The sequence below is a fragment of the Capsicum annuum genome, chromosome 5 (assembly GCF_002878395.1).
Source record: "Capsicum annuum cultivar UCD-10X-F1 chromosome 5, UCD10Xv1.1, whole genome shotgun sequence".
NCBI lineage: Eukaryota > Viridiplantae > Streptophyta > Magnoliopsida > Solanales > Solanaceae > Capsicum > Capsicum annuum.
In genome coordinates this window covers 3,173,190-3,197,657 of record NC_061115.1, presented here as the reverse complement: position 1 = coordinate 3,197,657, position 24,468 = coordinate 3,173,190, and the positions used below count along the sequence as shown (strand labels likewise).

General features: G+C 38.0%; 1 protein-coding gene and 1 long non-coding RNA gene across 2 annotated transcripts; one reads left to right on the top strand and one right to left on the bottom strand.

Moving 5' to 3' along the window:
• Positions 1–16,752: 16,752 nt before the first annotated feature.
• On the top strand, positions 16,753–19,389 carry LOC124898670. The gene is made up of 3 exons (XR_007055380.1): positions 16,753–17,070; positions 17,160–17,237; positions 19,105–19,389. It is a non-coding gene; the product is annotated as an uncharacterized LOC124898670 (long non-coding RNA).
• Positions 19,390–19,821: 432 nt separating this feature from the next.
• On the bottom strand, positions 19,822–23,940 carry LOC107870158 (receptor kinase-like protein Xa21). Its single transcript, XM_016716591.2, has 2 exons — positions 20,481–23,940; positions 19,822–20,339 (listed from the first exon to the last, which is right to left on the bottom strand). The coding sequence occupies exons 1-2, from the start codon at positions 23,599–23,601 to the stop codon at positions 19,993–19,995; spliced, it is 3,468 nt and encodes a 1,155-aa protein (XP_016572077.2). The 5' UTR covers positions 23,602–23,940; the 3' UTR covers positions 19,822–19,992.
• Positions 23,941–24,468: the final 528 nt, after the last annotated feature.

Here is a 24,468-nt window from a genome sequence, read left to right as displayed (position 1 = left end):
TAAAAATAGGTCTCATCTTGTGCCTTACTAAAGACCTCTACCAACTTACTCTCCTTCATTGGAGGCTTTACCTTGCGGCCTGTTCATGCCACCTTATCTTGTATTCTCTAAAGCCTTCAGTACTTTTCTTCTTCAGGCTGGCCAATGATTTTTCATTCAGAATCAGATCGATACTATACTAAAAGTATTGCACAAACTCAGTAGCTAAGTCATCCCAGCTATTCCACTTGTCAATATCCTGATCGACAAACCATTCTGAAGCCAGATCGAAAAGATTCTCACCAAAGAAAGCCAACTTTTCCCTTCCCCCTTCAGCCCTCAATTAGTTGCAATAATATCTCAAATGCGCCACGGGATCATCGTGCCCATCATACTTCTCAAATTTTGGCATTTTAAAACCAAGGGGAATGTTAATGTCTGGGAACATACAAAGATATTTATAGGAAACACTTTTATAGCCTCTGATTCCCTGTAAATTCCTCATGGCTTGTTCCAAAATTTTAAATTTCTGTGCCATGACTTCTTGTTCCTCTATTGCGACAGGCTTCTCTATATCAAATGGAAATGTAGGAGGCTGAGTGTACCCATACGATTCATTCATCTTCAGAGTAGGCTCTGGGGTATAATACGGATTATCCGGCTCTGGGGTATAATGCGGATTATCCAAAACCTTTAATACTGGCTAACTGGCAGACCGAGGAAGTACCATTGTTGGACACACTGTATAGATGGGAGTTTTAGGTGGTGGCGGAGCCACTAACACAAGTGATATCGGTGGTGGCAGTTGAGTAGCGGTCCTTGGTTGGGGAGCTTCCAGGGGCACACTAGAACTACCAGGATAATATTGATGCGGAGTGACTCCTGCTGCGTGCTCCGGTGACTCAACGGGAGCAGAGAATTATATTTGAGAGAGCGGTGGACAGTTAGAGATATTCCCAAAATCCTCAGGGAGTCGAGGAGGGGCAATTCCACTAGCCCATGCTAAATGCAGATCTACCTATTGTTGCCTAAGTCTCAATACCTCATCATTGCGTTTCGAACTTTCTTCCCTGGGATCCTGATCTGGGTCAACGAGTGAATTTTCAATCTCCCTACTAGCCATAGCAAGCTTCTCTTTTGATCTAGTGAAGTGTTGGTGACTAGCCAGAGTGCTACAAACTAACCACTTAGCTGATATATCATGCTCATCAAAGACAAAACCCATTACGATTAGGTCACACAACAAACATGGCAATCACATTGTATATACAACCTAGATTCATGCGTATTTCTACTAGCTCTGAGGGTAATGAGGCTATTTCAACATCATCCTGATCTTCCTTCTACACTCATTTGCTTTTACCCTCCTATTACACCTCTTTTTTTCTTTTCGCCCTTGTTTTCTCTGTTCTTTTGTATCAGTCTCTTTTCTTTCCCTTTTCTTGTCTCATCATCTTTCTTTCTTTTCTTCTCTAGCTATCTACCTTCTTTTATCATTCTTTATGGTTTTTTCTTTTCTTTAAAAAGAGGAAAAATAATGAAAAATGAAGAAACAAAATGATTAGATTGAACCCAAAAGTAGGTTGCCTCGTATCATGTTATACATGAATTAGATCTTGCGTAGTTCGGGTAGCATATGCATGAACATCACATAATTGAAGATTTTTTATTTTAAATGAATTTTTTTTCCTTTTTTTTAACAAAAATAAACAAAAGGAAAGAACAAAATGACATCACTACATTTCATAAAAGACAAATGAACAGACTTTGAATTTAAGACAACTTTAAAACTAATCAAGAAATACTAACCAACACTCTAGACCAACAATATGACATACATAATACTCTTAATAAATACTCCAAAACCAAACATGACACCGACTTGACAAAGACACCACCTTGCAATGACAGAAAATAAGAGACTCAAACTAAATAAAAGATAAGAAATGCTCCTTCAAACTGGTGCTCTGTGTGATGTCCCTGGCTGAGATGGAGCTATTTGTGAAGTTCTCACCTTACCAGTTAAATTTTACAACGTATCCTGCAATGATGCCTTGATATTTGGGAGAAAGCACCTGGTACGTGTTGTTTCCTCTTAGGGAGTACACTTGAAAAGACTATTCTGATACCCTTCTACAGTTGTGAGCAAACCTGATAATTGAACTCTCAATGTCTCTACCTTGGCCCCCGCACTTTCATCTTGATGGTCATCAACTATACATTTTTCCTATATTCTCCCTCTAAGTTGTGCTGGTAATGGCATACTAACACCCCGAGGAATGGATTGTAGCTAGATTCCATATCTTGGAGTGTATCCTGGATTATCTAAACCTTCCTGAGGGTATTTATGCCCTTCCACATTGCATTATCCCAGAACTGCTCATATTTAATCTCATACCTGGCTTGATCCCTAAAGTGCTCAACATCCTTCTGGAGGTCCATTATCGGTGGAACATCTTGCAGTCAACCCAACTAATGCATTACCCCAAGGGGAGTGTATGGTCGGTGTACAATTAAGCCCCAACAAAACTAGAAGAAGTTACATGCTACATCCGACCAAGGAAAAACCAAAAATAGTCCCACAGAACATTGTCATCTGTTCTTGATTTGAGGAATTCAACCCAAACCTCGACTCCCACTGGCAATGAGAATTTGTCAAAGCGCATTCTGTCTTCCATGGATTTCACTTGATCGGAGAGGCAACGATCAATGACATATTATTTTATCAAAGAAGGAGCATGCAAATGCTCCATCATCCATAGTTGCAAGACTAGATTACTTCCTTTAAAGATCCACATGCCCCTTTTTATTTCAGTTAGGGCCTTATTTATCTCTAATAAAATCATAGGCACTAGAGTAACCTTACCCCCTTGATCTTTATGAAATAAGGACATCACTGCAGATTGCAACCAAGTGTTAATTCATCTTTTGTCTTGCAGAAACACTAAAGTGCCTAACAAAGTGAGAGCGAAGTTTTCAAGACGTTTCCTTTCCCATTTCTTCTTAGTTATATGAAATTCATCCCAAAAATAATCAAAAACTCACAATGATCCGAATCGAGCAAACAAGTAATCTAGTAATATAGGGAAATCCATGATTGATTAAGGGATCCCAAATGCATATTCTTACTTTTTAAACCACAACCCTGAAGAAACATCGAGCTAGTATAATTGCGGGCTTGGATCATCTTTAGACCGATATAAGACAATTGACACAGACCAGATATTTCTACCAGAGTAGGCATCATTTCATATTTTCCAAACCTAAACACCAAACTACTAGGATCCCAAAAATTCAACGCTGCGTCTATCAGATCTGGATGGGGAGTGAGACGTAGGAGGGTTGTAAGATTACCCAATACTATCTGTAGCTCGTGTTGCCCAGCGTAGTTGAACATTCCCCACCATTTGACTAACATTTTAGGGACCTTGGAAACCATCCGAACTCTAGACCTCGTGGTTGGGTCCATCTTGAAATAACATATAAGACATTAACTTAACAAGCAATTCAATTAGAGCAAAAGATTCCCAACCTTTGGGATTTTGACACAGACATATGTCGAAGGGACTGACCACTATTGACTCTAAATCACCAAACAATACTGCCGAGTGAAATCAGTCTACTTGGCAAGGACCAGTTAAGAACACTAGATTACGAGGAGAAAGACCCTAGGCTAAGATCGAGACAAAGACCAAAATAAAAAGATTACCGGACCCAACAAGGGTTGCCTACGTATCCCACCTTGAGGGGAGGGAATCAGGTATGCGTAGTTCATCCTGATTGGACAACTAATGTTTAACTAACAGACTGACCCTAACTTAAGAGACACGACGAAAGACAAATGAATAAAATATTTTTAGGTTTTCAATTAGCGACTTCAACTAAAACTGAAACCAACAACTATGAAGGAAACTTTTTTTGCCATTTTCGCTATATGAAATGTACAAAACTTCTACCAATTTTTCATTTTCTTTTATAAAACTCCAAAAAAAAATCTTCTTTTTTTTTTAAATTTTCGAATCATGAATGCTTTCTAAAGAAACAAAGGAAAATTTTTTTGATGTTTTTGTTTTTGGACAAATGAGTGCAAAAGGTAAAAAAATCTTTTGAATTTTTTTTTTGAATTTTAGAAACCAAAAGCCATAGAGAACTCTAAAACTACGAAACTCTCATTTTTTTTTGTGTGTGTTTTTTTAACTCATTTTTCCTTTTCTCTTTTTTTTTTAACACTTTCTTGTCTATACGCATTACTTCTGACACATGATTTCCCCAAATCAGTCCGTCAAATGACCATATTACCCTCAATGATGCAACATTTTGCTCGTAGGAATGATTTAGATGTGAGTCTCCTACAATGGGTCATGTGGGTCCCATTAGATCACAATATGATGCAAATAAGCATGACCTAAGGGTTGACATACTTTGGGGTTTACTAACAAGTTTGTTCAGGAGAGCGTATGGTCGATAGTGGCTGCGAGACTTTCTACCCACTCCATAACACCAACGGGCCCCCCTCCTAAAATAAGGGTGACTCAACTAGAGGTCGTGTATAACACGTGTACTATGAACTTGCTGTGGAAAGAATGACTCGGGTTATGCACATGAGGCCAAATACAAAACGGTAACCCATAAGATTAAACTATAAACAAAGAGTACGTAGACACTCAACAATGATAAAAAAGAATAACACAAAATAACACAAACAAATATCTATACACCTATAGTGCCAAACTAAGCTGATACAACTCCAAAATAAGCTGGAATTCTGAAAACATCCCCAACCGAGTCGCCAGAGCTGTCACACCCCTTTTTTAACCCAAAAAATTATGATTTTTACATTTTGAAGGAGTTTTTATTATTAAAGTGACAAAAATAAAAATTTGTTTTTGAAAAATGATTATTTACATCTTTTATTCAGAGTCGCCACTTAGCATAATTTGGTGTGCCAAGTCACCTTAAGAATCCTTTTCTAAACCATTTTGACTCTTTGAGGCTGATTTGCGAAGAGAGATTCAGGTTAAGGAATTCAGTGGACTGAGGGGAAGGTGTTAGGCACTCCTCGATCCCGTGATTCGACTACGATCTCTTGATGGAGCATATTAGGAAATTTTGACACAATAAAATGTACAAACCACATAAACACACAAAACAAGCAAAACAAAACAAATAAAAAAAATTCAAAACCAAAAGAATGTCCAGTCTAATTATATAGTCCAAAAAGAGAAAAATATAAAAATGTAAATCCTATTCTAGACTAATCCTAAACTATGCGCCAATGCTTTACCCGACGCTGCGGGCCTTCATCCCGGATGTCCTCCGAGAACAAAATACTTCGGGGCATTCCCCGGCTAATAAATACAAGTACCTAGGGGCATTACCCGTCCAAATAGTACATTTTAATTCCAAGCTCGCTAAACTAGAAAAAATTCAACCAATATTCCAAATTCAAACATTCAATGAAAACACTTATTCATGGGAATTTCGCCTACCCGAACCTATATTCACCTATCCATTTTAATGCATCATGATCTTATTACGTTTAGACAATATTCATGCTGATTCCGAAAACAACAATGAACCAAAATTAATCTAAATTGACCTTTTTACCAATCTCCCAATCCCCTCCCCCCCAAACAACTTCACTTTTATCAATTTTACCATCAAAACTATTCAAATTTGTTTCACATATTACAAAAATAGCATCATCAGGAACAATCATAATATCAAAAATAATCCAGCAATCACGATCAAATCACACATAATCACAACCTATTCAAAAATCAAGATGAAGAAAAGGGAAGTGGGTTAGAGAAATGGACATCAATAGAATGTTCTCGTAGATAATAAAGAAGTCCGGAAAACCTAAATCCTCAAATAAGGAACCTCAACCAACGAGCAGACCAAATCAGTACAGAGAAATTAAAGCCCAAAAACAGCTAACAGTGAACCAATCAAGACACACCAAATCTAAACCTCAAAATCAAAAAAAAGACACACCAAATCTAAACCTCCTTCCAAGATGCTCCCTTCTTTTTATTTGTTTTTTTTAGTGTATCCTTTTTTCTTTTCCTTTGTGGTCAAGAAATGTAAGGAAAATGAGGGGGGTCACGTGAGTGGGGGTGAGGGGGTAGCGTAGGTGATGGGTAGTGGTGAGGGTGATGTGTCCTTTCTTTATTGGAGAGGGTTGTTAAATTGTTATTAAATTGGAATTATGTGGGGATTTGGGAAAAAATTTGTTTATAGTTGGTTATGGTTTTGTCATTTTGTAGGAAAATTATAGGATGGGGTTAGAGTGCATGATAACGGAGTAAAATTACTTTTGATGGGATGAAATTACACGTCTACAACTATGATGAACAGATCCAGAAACTGATGGAAGACCCTATTCATTAGATCCATGAACACTGCAGGGGCATTAGTCAATTCGAAGGACATGACCAAGAATTCATAATGACCGTATCTGGTTTGGAAAGTTGTTTTTGGAATATCAGACTCTCTAACCTTTAACTGATGGTATCTCGAATGAAGGTCTATTTTTGAAAAACACTTAGCACCCTGAAGTTGGTCAAATAGATCGTCTATTCTACGATGAGGGTATTTATCTTTAACTGTGACCTTATTCAGCTGGCGGTAATCTATGCACATACGCAGGGAATCGTATTTCTTTCGCACAAAAAGCACAGGTGCACCCAAGGAGAAACACTAGGATAGATGAAACATTTATCTAGTCTTTAACTCCGCTGGGGCCATTCTATATGGTGGAATAGAAATAGAATGGGTATCTAGCAATAAATTAATGCCAAAATCTATCTCTATATCAGGTGGTATTCTTAGGATATCATCTGAAAAAATGACTAGAAATTAATTTACCACAGGGACAGAATGAAAAGGAAGGCTTTCGGCGTTAGAATCTTTAACCTGAATGAGATGATACAGACAACCCTTAGAGATAAGTTTATGGGCTCTGAGGTAGGATATAAAGTTCCATCTAGGTGCTAAAGAATGACCTTCCGACTCTATAACTGGTTCATTCGGGAAAGAGAAAATAACTCTTCGGGTTTTACAATTTAGTGTAGCATAGCATGAATGGAGCCAGTCCATCCCTAAGATAGTATCAACGTCAATCATCTCAAATTTTATGAGGTGTGCCATAGTATCTTAGCTATAAATAGTCATAACACAATCCCTATACACCCATCTATATATAACAGAATCTCTTAACAGAGTGTAAACAGAGAAAGGTTCGATAATCACATCGGGCTCAAACCCAAAACCAACAGCCATAAAAGGGGTCACATAGGACAAGGTAGACCCGCGATCAAGAAATACATATACATCATAAGAAAAGATTTGCAATATACTGGTAACTACATCTGGTGAGGTCGCGGTTGGACAAGGTATATAACTGGTTGCGTCCATTTTTTATGGGTGAGGTGGCGCCCTTTTGGGATAGAGATGGTGCAGAAGTGTTTGTCTGAGACTTAGTACCCTCAATACTCCTTATAGCCGAAGGACAATCTATTTGAAAATAACCCGTCTGACCACATGAATAAAACACCAGAGTGCCCAAATGACACCTCCCTAGATGATGCTTACCGTAAGTCTGACACTGTGGAAAAGTACGATGATGTTGCACCACACTGCCCTGTGACTGGGTATCCTACATTATGGGTCCATGACTAGTCTGAAAACTCTGAGATCATCTATCAACTGGGGGTCTGGGCACTGGGGCGCTATCCGCAGACTGTGTTTTTCCCCAAAACTTCTTCTTCTGCCATTTGTTACCCCAATTACCGCTCTGCTGCTGACTATGACTCTAGTCTACAGTTTTGGCTCTCTTTGCCTGTCTGTCCTTTTCCCTAGATTTAGTGATCTTCTTTTTCTTATCCTCAACTTTCTGTATATGGAATGACAACGTAACAAAGTCCATATACCTGTTCAGCATATCTCCCCAACATTCAAGAACCAGATCATCTGAAATGAAAGGACAGATGCAAACTTTCTCATTCAGGCCCTTATATTACCCTTCATCTTAGGAGCATAACGGGCTAACTGTTTGAACTTTAGAGTGTACTCCTGGACACTCATTTTGCCCTACTTAAGATTCATGAATTCTTCTACTTTGGCTTTCTACAGCTCTAGAGGAAAGAACCAGTCGAGAAAAGCTTCCACGAACTCATCCCAAACTGGGCCCAGCTCTCTCACCCTTTGTACCCTCCCACTCGTTGTACCATTGCTTCGCTATATCCTTAAGCTGGTATGCTGCTAACTCAACCACTTCTACCTGATACAAATGCATTACTTTGAAAATCTTCTCCATTTCTTCTACGAACTGCTGTGGGTCCTCTTCTACCTTAGTGCCAGAGAATTTGGGAGGTTTCATTCTCATGAACTGGCCCACCCTAGTTATTTCAAAAGTAACAGATGCAGACCATCTATCCCCCGACCTCCAAGTCTGTGTGGCTACCAGCTGTACAAGTAGATGAATGGACTATCTAAATTCAGTATTAGACATCTCTTTTTCACGAGGCTAAGTGCGGTTAGCCCCCATCCGAGGAGCTCTAGAAGGACTGGTCGGGACTGGAGGTACTCCCGGAGTAGGAACAGGTTCTGGGGTGTGTGCTCTGTTATGGGTCCGCATTCCATGAGTGGGGCAGACTTTATCATCCTAAGCATTAACGTTACTGTGATGTGGAGGCATGGCTGGTTTTTTTAAGAGCAAGAGATCATTGATTCGAAGACAGATCAGACTCCAAAGCACGAACTAAATCAGAAAGTAGGGACACATTCCTAAACGCCTACTAGGCTCCCACTTATAAGTGTAGTATGCTACACACCCATAAATAATACTCTACCCGATGCAATTTGGAAGAAACCCTAAGACCATGAACCATGCTTTGATACCAAGTTTTTCACGACCCGAACTGAGCTCCTGGCCGTGACTAGCATCCCAAACCATGAAGGCCTAGACACCCTACTATATCTGGTAATCATGCACAATATTGATATAATTAAAGAAAATGTGGAATTTCAATCTAATACAGAAACATGGTCAACTTCTAGATTCAGTTCAACATTGAAGGATGAAATCCAAGATGACTAACAACATCTGAAAACCGTTTGCAAAATCTCTACTACATGATCACTAACACAATCTGAAAACTGGGATAAGGCCCTCAGTAGACCAAAATCATAACTTATAATAATTGTCTGAAAGTAAACAAGACTTCTAAAACAAAGAAGGCTCACCAATTGAACGCTGCAACTCTATCTGATGAAATCTACTGCTTATCTGGACCCCTAGACTGAGCCTCAGAACCTGAGAGGTAGGGGGATGGGGGTCAATACAGATGTATTGTTACACAAAGTAATCCAAAATAAAGCTTTTATATAAATAAAATAATGGATAGCAATTTGTCAAAATAACATACATGAAATATTTCTAAAACACATGGGCACTTTTTGAAAATCATAAATCATTCTTGTCAATGCAATGTCTGATCTTTGTATTACGTCTGAGTTAGGTGGAACTCCCCTAGAAGTATAATATTCCATGGTCTATATGGAATCTGCCATAGACTCGGAGGGGAAGCCCCCAACCCAAGTGTGTTGTAAGGGTTGGAGTGTCTAAGTCTCAGACTCCACAGGGCACTAGGCCAGCGTATAATATACCCGGATCAGCAAATCACGGTTTTGGGAAATGAGTTGTCTGAACTCATGCCTTCTTCGGGGAGCCATCTAACCTCTCTTTATGCCCAATTTTATCCTTTTCTGAATCATGCATTATTCTAGTTTCAACATCTGAAAATTTTGACTTCAAACATACATTCTATGCTATTCTGAATTACTATGGAATAATCTAAATTGGTGTCGTCACACCAAGACTTGCAAGTCCTCTTTTCTAAGCCATAATGTATTATGAATAATTATTTCATTAAAACATATTTCAGACCATCCAAACATGCCAACAGTATAAAAGATTTCATATTCCGAAAACACAAGTCAAAACTATGCTGAGATTATTTAAACATATGGTGGTCAAGTGTTCTTTTGGCTAACCATGCTACTCTTTGTTATATGTATATTCAATAAGTATCAACATTTAGATCCCTCTCTATGTATTTCAAAATCATAGACAAGTCATAGTAAAAATCAAGACACTTCATACCATGCTTTCAAGATGCAATTTAGAACAATTCATATCATATGAAAGATGGGAAAAATCATAACAAGAGAGTGGTTCATCACAATTCATTCTCCCAATTAAATAATCATCCACACACACACACACACATACACACACACACATATATATATATATAAAGTTTCAATTAACTTGGGGGGAGGTCTAAGGCCCAAAACAATTCCGTCAAAATTTATAAAACATAATTATATTCATAAATCCAAAACCCTTTTCTTAAAACATGGTTTCTATACCCATGAGATTTTAGGAAAACCCCGCGTACCTCAATCTCAGAATATAATAGGTGATTCTCAAAGCTTACGGATTGGGGATTCCAAATCTTCAATCGCTTACCCACGGTTGAATCTTGATTTATTTAGGTTTTTAGTTTGGAACCCTTGAGAGTGTTTTTGATGGATTTTGGTGAAATTAGGTGTATTTTGGTGTAGTAGGGATTAAATCATGTGTTTAAGATGTTAAGGGGTTGGAAAATATCCAAAATACCCTTAATGAGACGGGTATTAAAAGGTGAAATTTTAAGGTGCGCGCAGCAGAGCATGTATCGCATACTCTATCCCACTAGACTGGAGCATGCGTCACATGCTCCATCGCATGCTACCTATCATAAGCTGCTCCATGCGACGCACTCTAACCGCATGGTGCTACTGTTTTGTAAATCAAACGCGCCCTAAACGATGTCCAAAAAATCTGAAACTCTCTGGAGATGTTCTATAGGCTTGCCCCATCGCAATGCAACAAAAAAATCTAAAATCGAAGGTCAGGAAGATCAAAAATAAAATCTCCGAAGTTTAGTAGCTAAAAATAATTCTAAGTCTTTTCTTACACAAAGAAAATTTCAAGTCCTCAACTGTAAATGCTAGCTCTCATGAAATAACACGTGCACAACTTTTTGCTAGGCGTTACATTATCCCTCCTTGGGATCATTCGTCCCCGAATGACAACGCGGAATACAGACAAGCACGACTTTTAAACATACTAAGGTATAGGAAACAAAATATGGGATAAGGGTTGTACCTTCCATTCCACCATCCACCGGATCAAATAAGCTTGGGTATATAGCTCGCATGTCATCCTCAGATTCCCATGTAGCCTCTTTAATTTTTTGGTTTCTCCACAACACTTTGACAGAGGCTATCTCTTTGCTCCTCAATTCTCTAACTTTATGATCTAATATTGCTATAGGCTCTTCTTCATAAGACAAGGAGTCTGTTACCTTGACCTCCTCTACAGGAAGCACTAAAGAATGGTACCCAATATATTTCCTCAACATGGACACATGAAATACCGAATGAACCGAACCCAAACTTGCAGGCAACTTTAACTCATATGCAACTTCTCCTATCATTCTCAAGATCTGATATGGTCCTATATAGAGAGGACTCAACTTACCTTTCTTCCCAAATCGCATTACTCCCTTCATAGGAGAAACTTTTAAAAATACCCAATCACCAACCTCGAATTCCAACTCCCTTTTTCTAACATCGGCATAGAATTTCTGTCTAATCTGAGCTGTCTTAAGTCATTCTCTGATAAGCTTCACGTATTCCATTTCCTGGTGAACAAGATCAGGCCCAAACAACAGAGTCTCGCCCACTTCATACCACTCTATAGGCGACCAACATCTTCTTCCATACAGTGCTTCAAAAGGAGCCATCTTAATACTGGCATGGTAGCTATTATTATATGCAAACTCTATTAGTGGAAAATGATCTACCCTACTACCTTTGAAGTCAATTACACAGGCCTTTAACGTATCCTCAAGGGTCAGAATGGTTCGCTCATCCTTCCCATCATTCTGAGGGTGCAATGTAGTGCTAAGGTTCACTTGAGTACCTAAACCCCTCTAAAAAGACCTCCAAAATTGTGAAGAAAATTTCGTACCTCGGTCGGATATGATAGATATCGGCGCTCCATACAAATGGACTATCTCCTCAACGTATAGCTTGGCATAATCATCTCCCAAATAGTTAGTTCTAATAGGCAGAAAATGGGCAAACTTAGTTAGCTGGTCTATAATCACCCAAATGGAATCATACTGGTTTCGGGACCTCAAAAGTCCCGTAATGAAGTCCATATTGACCATCTCTCAATCCTAGAAAGGCAAATCTATCTCTTGAGAAGAACCACCTGGCCTCATATGTTCCACTTTGACTTTTGAGAATTCAAACACTTGGCAACATGTTTAGCCACATCACGCTTCATATTGTTCCACCAATAAATGGTTTCCAAATCATGATAAATTTTTTGTAGAGCCTGGGCGAATAACATAACTCAAAGTGTGAGCTTCACCAAGAATTCTCTTCTGTAGACCATCTACATCTGGCACACACAATCTAACCTTGTATCTCAAAATACCATCACCATCAATCTCAAAGGACATCACCTTCACATCATTCTTAATTTGCATCAAGATGGTTTCTTTGACCTGTTTTTCTTTAACTTCTGAACAAAGGGATGATTTAGCTATCTCATGCACGACCACCCCTCTATCTTCAAAATCTAAGAGTCGCACTCCAAGATTTGCAAGTCAGTGGATATCCTTCACCATTTCCCTCTTCCCTTCCTCAACATGAGAAAGAATGCCCATAGACAATCTACTGAGGGTGTTAGCTACAATATTTGTCTTACCCGGATGATAGTGTAGGATCATGTCATAGTCTTTTGAAAGCTTCCTCTAACGCCTCTGCTTGAGGTTCAATTCTTTCTGCAAGAAAACATACTGCAAACTCTTATGGTCATTGGAAATATCAACATGTACCCCATAAAGATAGTGCATCCAGATTTTAAGCACAAACACCACAATTGCTTACTCCAACTCATGAGTAGGGTAATTGCACCTATGCACTTTCCACTGCCTAGATGCATATTCCACCACCTTACCATGCTGCATAAGAACACACCTAAGTCCCACTCGAGAAGCATCACAGTATACCACAAAACCTTCCGTACCTTCAAAAGAGTCAGCACAGGTGCAGTAGTCAATTTGTCCTTCAACTTTTCAAAACTATTCTCACATGAGTCAGAACACACAAATTTTACCTTTTTCTGAGTTAACTTAGTAAGTGGAGTAGCTATAAAAGAAAAAATTTCTACAAATCTTCTGTAATACCATGCCAAACCCAAGTAGCTCCAAAAGTCGGTTGGAGTCGTGGGTCTGGGCCATTTTCTCACTACCCCAATCTTTTGGGGATCAACCTTAATTTTCTCAGTAGACATAATACGCCCTAAGAAAGAAATAGCATTAAGCCAGAATTCGCACTTAGAAAACTTAGCATACAACCTATGATCTTTGAGGGTCTGAAGGATAATTCGAAGGTGATTGGCATGGTCCTCCTCACTCATAGAATAAACCAAAATGTCACCAATGAATACTATGAAGAACAGATCCTAAAACTGATGGAAGACCCTATTCATTAGATCCATGAATGTTGCAAGGGCATTAGTCAATCTGAAGGACATGACTAAGAATTCATAATGATCGTATCTGGTTTGGAAAACTGTTTTGGGAATATCAGAGTATCTAACCTTTAAATGATGGTATCCCGAATGAAGGTCTATTTTTGAAAAACACTTAGCACCCTGAAGTTGGTCAAACAGATCATCTATTATTGGTAGAGGGTATTTATTTTTAATGGTGACCTTATTCAACTGGTGGTAATTTATGCACATACGCTGGGAACTGTCTTTCTTTCACATAAAAAACATAGGTGCACCCTAGGGAGAAACACTAGGACGGATGAAACCTTTATCTAGAAGATCTGCTAGTTATTCTTTCAACTCTTTCAACTCTGCTGGGGCCATTCTGTATGGCGGAATAGAAATAGGATGTGTATCTGGCAATAAATCAATTCCAAAATCTATCTCCCTATTAGGTGGTATTCATGGGAGATCATATGGAGAAACGTATGAAAATTCATTTACAACAGGGACAAACTGAAGAGAAAGGCTTTCGGCGTTAGAATCTTTAACCCGAATGAGATGATACAAACAACCCTTAGAGATAAGTTTACGGGCTCTGAGGTAGGATATAAAGTTCCCTCTAGATGCTAAAGAATGACCTTCCCACTCTATAACTGGTTCATTCGGGAAAGAGAAAATAACTCTTTAGGTCCTACAATTCAGTGTAGCATAGCATGAATAGAGCCAGTCCATCCCTAAGATAGCATCAAAGTCAATTATCTCAAGTTATATGAGGTATGCCACAGTATCCCAACTACAAACAGTCACAACACAATCCCTATACACCCGTCTAGATATAACAGAATCTCCCACCAAAGTGGAAACATAGAAAGGTTCGACAATCACATCGGGCTCAAACCCAAAACCAATAGCCACATAAGGGGTCACATAGGACAAGGTAGACCCGAGATAAAGAAATAAATATAGATTACAAGAAATTTAGATGATAGCTCCACGCATTGGTATCAAGCAATACATATACATCAGTCCATGCAGCTCACGGAGATTGCCCAAAGTAGTTGGAATAGTTCCTTTGAGAAAGTTAGATGATAGCTCCAGGGTTTCAAGCTTGGAAGCATTTGTTATGAACAATGGAATTTCCCATTCTATCTGATTTCCTACTAGATAAGTTGTTCAAGGTTTGGAAGATTAAGAACTGTAGTGGCTGGAATTATCCCCGAAAGGTTGATGAAATTGAAAGTTGTCCTTCCAAAAGAAGATATATTGAAAATAGCCTCTGGAATTTGGCCAATAAGATTATAATTCTGGCCAAAGATTAATCGCCTCAAATTTGATAGCCTCCCCAATTCTGGCGGAATTGACCCCTCCAAGCAATTTGCTGTACAGTCAACACATTGCAGAGTGGAAATATTGGCCAATGAAATGGGAATAGTTCCTTTTATTGGATTATCACCAATATAAAACTCCTCAAGTTTGGATAAACAAACAATATTTTTGGGTATCTCTCCAGTTATGTTGTTGATAGATATGGACAAAACTTGGAGTTCTGTGAGTTGGCATATGTTAGAAGGAATGCAATCAGAAATTTGGTTGTTAGATACTTAAAAACTCTAGATTTGACACAATATTCTCTTCATTAAGAAAGAGAGAACCGGAAAGGCTATCGAATCTCAGAGATGCGACAAGAAGCGATGAGATATTAACAGTGCTGCAGGAATCGAATCTATTAATTGATTATCATACAAGGAAAAAAAATGCAAGTTGGCTCAGATTACCGATCTCTTTTGGAAGGTTGCCACAGATTTTGTTCCCAGCCAAACTGAAGTTCATCAACTTTGTGGCATTTCCGACAGAAGGAGGGATTATACCTTTGAGGCTATTGTTCCTCCGATTCAAGAATCTGAGTTCCGGTACAAACCATCGCCCTTTCCATATTTCACCACCGAGTTTATTGAAAGCCAATGAGATTACTTGAACTCTCCAGTGTTGAAATAGACATGTTGGAATACTTCCTTGGAGCTGATTGTTCTGAATATTGATTACCCGCAAGCGAGGAAAGTGGCCAAGGACATAAGGAGGCCACCATGTAAGTTGTTGTTCCCAAGATTGAGAACACTAAGAAAGGACAAATTGGACAAAGATGGGGAAATTGTGCCTTGAGGTTGCAAATTAGGAAGAGCCAAGGAAATAACCCTCTGCCTTCTCGAACAGCAAGTGACACCAAACCAAGAGCAAAAAGAAGTATTTTTGGTCCAATTATCGGCCAAAACATGACTAGGACTAGTAACAAGATTTTTAAAAGCTACCAGAGCTTTTTGATCTATTTCATTTGAGAAAGCAGCTGATATATAGAGAGAGTAGTATTATAATAGAAAGGAAGAACCAATAAGTAAATATAATTCTCCTTTCTGTTATTATGCACTACTTCTAAGGGATTTGGAAAATTGATTTGTTTGATTGATTGCCAAAGTTACTCCATTATATATTTTATGTTTTGGTTTAAAAATCAGGTGTTGTCATCAAACAAGTAGCCGAACATATCACTTTCTGGCTTGAATGAAGATCTTTTTGTTCACCCCTCCCTACAAGCTCCCATCCTTTTTGCTCTCTTAGTGACTCAAATCCATAACTTTAAAGATGAAGGTTGGGGGTTACTTACTACACTAACAACTCCCTTTGTCTTGAGTGGCCTTTTAATTTGAGTGAAGTAGAAAAAAAAATTCCGAAAAAACAAATTAGAGGCAAGGGAAAGGGCATGGAGTATAGAGAATCAAGAGGAATATAGAAAGGTCTGATCAAAATTTATTTTCAGAATTTTTTTCCAAATCAAAAAGAAATGTCACATTAATTATAGCAATAAAGCAGAAGGAGAATCTTATTTGTAGCTCAATTGGTTGGCTAGCAACCTGAACTGCCATCTTATTAGTAAGGGTTCGATTCTCTATCTTGACGACTTTTGAAACTTTTAGTGTTAAATATTTTGCAATATACCATTAGAAATTATTTTACAGCAAAATGAAGTGCTTTTACTATTTTTTGGTATAAAATAATTTTTTATGAACATACTAAAAAGTAAAAAGATTGTGATTTTCACAACTTCTATTGAAATGTCATCTCACATTGAGAAGTACATTGTAAAGACAAAAGCACAAGAAGACTAGTGAATTGCGTAAACTGAGGGGTAAGGGTATTGATTAAGAAAAGTCAGTCAACTTGTATTATTAAAATTTAAAATTTATAGGCATGTTGCATGAACTAGCTGAGAGTTTTGACAACAAAAGTGATATCAGTTCTTGGTATAGTAGCATACATAAGCTTGCCCATAAGTCTTTGATAAGAAGAAACATCAATAATAATTCCCACAGCTATAGCAAGGCGCCGCCCTGGTCTCAGCACTGCTCAATTCAAGGCACCGCCACCTGGGCCAAATTTCAACAGTTTTTGTCCGTTTCTGCAAGGGAAAGATGGTAATTTTCCAACCACTTTATATACTCTTTAACATGATATTCAACATAAGTTAACCGAAAATACTATTTTTTTCACAATTTTATTTAAGAACAAGACCTAGGGTTCATATTTCAAGACCTAAATCATCAAGGTTTCACCGTGAATCTTCCGTGAATCAAATAGCAAGGTATGCGGATACTGATTCTTGGTCTCCTTTCACCCAAGAAGTTCAAGAATTCCTTTTTAAAGTTCAAAGATTATATTTTTATGAGTTTTCATGATTTATGTAAATAGAGATTGAAGTTTATGTTGTTGATATGTTGTGATTCATGTTTTGATCATAAAGCTCCAAGCTTTGACCTTAGTATGTATTGATTATTTGATGTTCAAGATAAAAGCCCTTCAAGAAGCATGTTGAATTATGTAATCATGTTAATTATGTGTATTGAATGTTGTGTTACCAAAGCATGCCTTCCACATGTTTAATAAATTGCTTATGTGAAGGAAATAGTGTCCATGTAATATGTTATGTATGAAATCCCCAAGTATGTGTCAACTAGTGCATACCAAGTGTTTGTTGAAAGGCCTAAATGAATAGATTATGATATTTTGCATTCATTCCTATTCATGAGAACTCTTTATTGGATGAGTTATGAGACAATAGAATGTGCTCCCTATACAATTGTATGTTTGAAATTCCCAAGTACTTGACGTAATGCTTCATTGATTATTTTGTGAACGATAGTCTATTGTTGTGTTGTAACGCAAGAGTTTTCATGTATTATTTATTTATGTTATCGAGTCTTGGCGGTATTTAATACCCAAAAACTTAGATGCTTGTATAGAGCCGAGTTAGTTGCAAAATAATCTCAGTCGTGCTATGATCAATAGAACTCAGTTAGTGATAGAACATTATGAAAACTCATTAATCTTAATATTCAGTCTAATCCAGCTCTGTACTCAGTTCATATTTAAGTAAAGCTCAGTAAGTTACAAGACTCAGTAGTATTCAGACGGTAAGTAGAATTCAAAAGTATTCCATCAGAGAATAGAAGTAAGTGAACTCAGTTAAATCGATCAAGTAAGATAATCGATAACATATTTAGCTCAGTACAGTACCGTTTAAGAATCAGTTCACTGCCTTTCAATTGGGAGTAGGAACTAGATTCGAGCGAGTGTAGGGATGACATAGCTTCCCTGTTAGAGAGGCAGAGTCGTTAGGAGCAGTTCCTGTACTCCAGAACTGCGTATCCAGCGCAGGATCAGGACACACCCATTAGAATAAGGCTTGACTACCTTATAGGAGTCACCCGATGCCTTAGGCTTGACTTCTTGTTCAGGGCCACCCGTTAGACAGGATGACCATACAAGTGTCTTTACCCGTGGCACGGTACTAATGCCCTTTCAGCTGGGGTTACAGGTTGGACCCCACTATTTAGATTCGAGGCATGTCAGTTAAGTGAGAACTCCCATAGTTACAGTTTCAGCTCCGGATTCAGTTTTAGTCAAGAACTCATATATGTCTTCTGATTTAGGACCGTCAGACACGGTCACACAGTTCAGTGAGGAACTTAGGTAGTTCCATAGATTTAGAGATCACCCGCTAGGTAGGCTTGATCTAAAACTCATTCAGTTATCATCATCATGAGAAGATTAAGAGATCACCCATTAGATAAGCCTATCTCATATACCATTATTCCTTATCATTATTAGTAGATCTAAAGGTCACCCGCTAGATAGGTCTGACCTCAGTTCTAGTCAGTTGATATTAGTAAGCTCAGAATCCGGTTATTTGCAGACTCAAATAATCAGTCTCTCAGTAGTAGTAAGCTCAGTTGTCAAAAGTGCAAGCATTCAGAAGTTAGCATTCAGTGTTATTATGATTTTAGTTATAGTTTATGCATTCATGCATGTATCCTCATTCAGCATACTCAGATTATTCAGTTAGTGTAGTTCATGCATAAGCATTGAATTTAGCCTTACCCCGTCTTGCGTACCAGTACATTTAATCGTATTGGCGTATTTGCGCTATGGTGTTTTACCTTACGCCATAGGTTCAGGAGCGCGAGATCCAGAGCACCCTTGGTAGCTCAGTTCCAGTCAGCAGCAGTAGACCTAGCAGTGAGTCCTCATCATTCGAGGATGGTTCTTATTTCATTTGATTACTAGTTTTAGTATTTCAGTAGTTGGAGCCAGTTGGGGACATGTCCCATCAACTCCTTATTCAGACAATTTAGAGGCTTTCAGACTACAGCATTTTTCAGACGAATGTATTAGTATTCAGTTTTCAACATTTTGTATTTTTAGACGTTTGAACCTTATGGCATGTTTTCCGCATTATTCAGTATGTTTATACAGTTATTGCAGTAGGTACCAAATAAGGGTTAGCTTGTGGTCCTTCGGGATCATGAGCACCGTGTGGTGTTCCGGTTACAGAAAATCAGGGCGTTACATAAGCAGAGCCGGAATTGGTGGAGTGATCAGGAATAGCCACGGTAATTTGATTATGGCCTTCGCGGTGTCAGTTCACTGTAGTAGTAGCAACATGGCCGGAGCTTTAGCTGCTGAGTTTGGGGTGAAATGGTTCTACCTTCAACGCCACACTAATTTCATTTTAGAACTTGATTCTATGCTAATAGCCAATATGTTGATTAAAGGTGAGACCTCCAAAATGAAGCTCACAAAAAAAATTTGGATTGCATTTTGACTATCAATTATGGATACTAAAATAACAAGATATATGGTACCACTAAAGCAAACAGCAAGCAAAATTGTGCAACTGAACACTTCGATACCACTCACATCTGAAATCACAAAAGTAAAGTAAATGAGGGAAATGCAACCCTCTATTAATACAAATAATACATTGACTCTAAAAACTAGTATATGACGCATATTAACTTGCAGCTGAGAAACAACACCGTCGAAAGTGATGCTAACTTCTACATTTCCAGAAATGTGATCTTGATTTCGCTAAGCCTCTTTACTACATCTTTCATGGTTATTGTTGATTCCGGTGTTTCCTTTGTGCAGTCTAAAGCCAATTCTATCATTGAGGCTATGCAGATTTCACTTTTTGAAGAGATTTGTTCTTCCTTGGGAAAAAGATTGTCATCTATAACATCCATCATAGACCCTGAAAATGATTGTGTTATCCATTTCCTCAAGTCAAGATTTTCATTGCATATCTCTTCATCTGTTGGCCTTCTTTTGGTCAAAACCTCCATTAACATGATGCCGTAACTATAAACATCCCCATTAGTGGACACTATTCCCTCCGAGCCATATTCTTTGAAAACAATGAAAGGAAAGAAAGTTACTTAAACTATAACACCGATTATGTACAAATAGAGACTTGCTTTTTTACTTCTAGAATTTGGAGACGCCTAATTATACTAAGAGAAAACCAAAGAGAGTGGATATTATTTACCTGGTGCGATGTAACCAAGAGTGCCCAATGTCTCAGTATATGCCATGGACTTGCTTACAGCTAAAATTTTAGAGATGCCAAAATCACCAACATGAGCCACCATATCGTCATCCAAAAGAATGTTGGCTGGCTTTAGGTCACAATGAACTATTGGAGTGAAATGGCCATGATGTAGATATTCAATTCCCATAGCCGCTTCAAGCATTACTGTTACTCTTTGAAGAAGGTTCAATTGGCAGTCTTCTCTGTACAACCAATTTTCAAGGCTCCCGTTAGACATATATTGCAGAACAAAGGCTCTTATATAGGCACTAGAACAAGTTGTGATCACGGGCACAAGATTTCTGTGCCTAACATTTCTCATCACTTCACATTCAGTATCGAACCTCTTGCATACCTCCTCATATTCCAAATCCAGAATCTTTATGGCCACTACACTACCACCAGATAATGTACCTTTGTACACAGAACCAGAACTTCCAACTCCAATTAAATTTGACTCACCAAAATAATTTGTTGCTCGCTGAATCTCGTGATAAGAAACTAATTGATGAGTCCTCATATCTGGTATCTTTTCCACATCTTTGGACTTTCCTTTCTTCTGCCGTTTTATTACCCAAATTGAAACCAAGAAGAATATTAAAAAAAATGAAATAACCACTGGAATAACAACCTTTAGCACTAGCACCTTAGACTTTGATTGTAGCCCAGGATTAGTGCAAGCAGGAACCTCCAATATGTGCATGCCACATAGACCTTTGTTCCCAAGAAATGATTGCACAGTGGAATTCACAAACACACCACCACTGGGTATTTCACCTTCTAAATTATTGAATGAAACATTAATAATTTTAAGGTATGAGAGTCTTCCCATTGACTTAGGAATAGTACCTGACAAAGCATTTAAAGACAAATCCAAGAACTCCAAGCTTATCAAGTTGGCAAAGGATAATGGAATTTGGCCAAAAAATGAATTATTTGATAGGTCAAGATACTGCAGGTTTTGGAGTTCCCCCAATCTGCTTGGTATCATGCCAGAAAAGTGGTTACCAGAAAGATATAGTTCTACAATAGCCTTCAGTCCTCCAATATCCGGTGGAAATTCTCCTTCTATAGAATTTTGTGACGCGTTTAGAAAGAGAAGACCTCTCATTTTCCAAAGACTCGAGGGAAATTTTGATGAAAATCTGTTAGAACCCAAATCAAGTTGTTCTAGCATGCTAAGATTTCCTATACATGCTGGAATTAAACCGATAAGCTCATTAACATTTAGATACAGTGCTACCAAATTAGATAAATGGCATACCGCCTTTGGAATATGTCCCTGCAATTTATTGTTTTGTAGATACATCCCTTGGAGATGTTTAAGCTTACCAATCTCAGGAGGAATATTTCCGATCAAGTTGTTATTGCGAACGCCTAGCCTTGTAAGACCGCTCATGTTGCCTATATTTGTGGGGAAGAGGCCGTTGATGTGTGCATCTCCTATATTGAAGTCTTCAATAGTAGATGAAAGATTCCCAATAGAATTGGGAAGAACTCCATTCAACGGATTAGAACCCACTTCTAGATATTGCAACATCCTACAGTCCGCCAAAGAATTGAAAAATTGCAACTCATGCTCTCTTGGTTCATTGGTAAGTTGATTACTATGCAGGATCAGTCCACGCAGCTCACGGAGATTGCCCAAAGTAGTTGGAATAGTTCCTTTGAGAAAGTTAGATGATAGCTCCAGCGTTTCAAGCTTGGAAGCATTTGTTATGAACAATGGAATTTCCCCTTCCAGCTGATTGTCTGACAAGTGAAGATGTTTAAGGTTCGGAAGATGAAGACCTGTAGTGGCTGGAATTGTCCCCGAGAGATTGTTGAAACTGAAAGATACACCTTCCAAAGAAGATATATTGAAAATAGCCTCTGGAATTTGACCAATAAGATTATAATTTTCGCCAAAGCCTAATTGCCTCAAATTTGATAGCTTCCCCAATTCTGGAGGAATTGGCCCCTCCAAGCGATTTTTTGTACAGGAAACATATTGCAGATTAGAAATATTGCCAATCGAGGTGGGAATGGTCCCTTTTATTGGATTATCACCAATATAAAACTTCTCGAGTTTGGATAAACAACCAATATTTCTGGGTATCTCTCCAGCTATGTTGTTTAAATATATGGACAAAACTTGGAGCTCTCTGAGTTGACATATGTTAGAAGGAATGCAACCTGAAATTTGGTTGTTAGATACACTTAAAAACTCTAGATTTGACACAATATTCCCTTCATCAAGCAAGAGAGGACCAGAAAGGCTATTTAATGCCAGAGCCACGGCAACCAGCGACGAGATATTAAATAGCGATGTCGGAATGGAACCTGTTAACTGATTATCATACAAGAACAAAAATTCAACCTGGCTCAGATTACCGATCTGTTTTGGAAGGTTGCCATTGATACTATTTCCAGACAAACTGAAGTTCATTAATTTTGTGGCATTTCCAACTGAAGGAGGGATTATACCCGTGAGGCTGTTGTTCATAAGATTTAAGACACTGAGCTTGGGTACATTCCATGGCCCTTTCCACATTTCACCACAGAGTTTATTGAAAGCCAATGAAATTTTTTGAACTCTGTGGTGTTGAAATAAACTTGTTGGGATACTTCCTTGGAGCTGATTGTTCTGAATATCGATCACTCGCAAGCGAGGCAAGTGGCCAAGGACATAAGGGATGTCACCTTGTAAGCTGTTGTTCCCCAGATTGAGAACACTGAGAAAGGATAAATTGGCCAAAGATGGGGAAATTGTGCCTTGAAGTTGCAAATTAGGAAGAGCCAAGGCAACAACCCTTTGCCTTCTCGAACTGCAAGTGACACCAAACCAAGAGCAAAAAGAAGTATTTTTGGTCCAATTATCCGCCAAAACATGACTAGGACTAGTAACAAGATTTTTGAAAGCTAGTAGAGCTTGTTGATCTGTTTCATTTGAGGAAGCAGCTGATATACACAGAGAGTAATATTGAAATAGAGAGAGAAGAATCAATAAGTAAATGTGATTCTCCATGCTGTTATTATGCACTGCTTCTAAGGGATTTGGAAAATTGATTTGTTTGATTGATTGCCAAAGTTGCTGCATTATATATTTTATGTTTTGGTTTAAAAATCAGGTGTTATGTCATCAAACAAGTAGCCAAATATATCACTTTCTGGCTTGAATGACAATCTTTCTGTTCCCATCCTTTCTGCTCTCTTAGTGACTCGAATCCATAACTTTAAAGATGAAGGTTGGATGTTGCTTACTACACGAACAACTCCCTCTTGAGTGGCCTTTTAATTTGAGTGAAGTAGCAAATTTTTTTTATTTTTTCGAAAAAAACAAATTAGAGGCAGGGGAAGGGGGCATGGAGTAAAGAGAATCAAGAGGAATATAGAAAGGTCTGATCAAAATTTCTTTTCCGAAATTTTTTCCAAATCAAAAAGAAATGTCACATTAATTATAGCAATCAAGCAGAAGAAGAATCTTATGAGTAGCTCAGTTGGTAAGCTAGCAACCTAAACTTCCATCTTATTAGTAAGGGTTCGATTTTCCACCTTGACGACTTTTAAAACTTTTAATGTTAAATATTTCGCAATATACCATTAGAAATTATTATACAGCAAAATGAAGTGTTTTTACTATTTTTTGGTATAAAATAATTTTTTATGAACATACTAAAAAGTTAAATGATTGTGATTTTCACAACTTCTATTGAAATGTCATCTCACATTGAGAAGTACATTGTAAAGACAAAAGCACAAGAAGACTAATGAATTGCGTAAACTGAGGGGTAAGGGTATTGATTGAGAAAAGTCAGTCAACTTGTATTATTAAAATTTTAAAACTTTTTTTTTTTTTTTTTTTTAAAAAAAAGGTTGCATTATTAAGAAAGAACACACCCTCCATATTTATATGGTCCAGAATCCATATATAAAGATAAGTTTGGAAAAAGGCATGTTGCTTGAC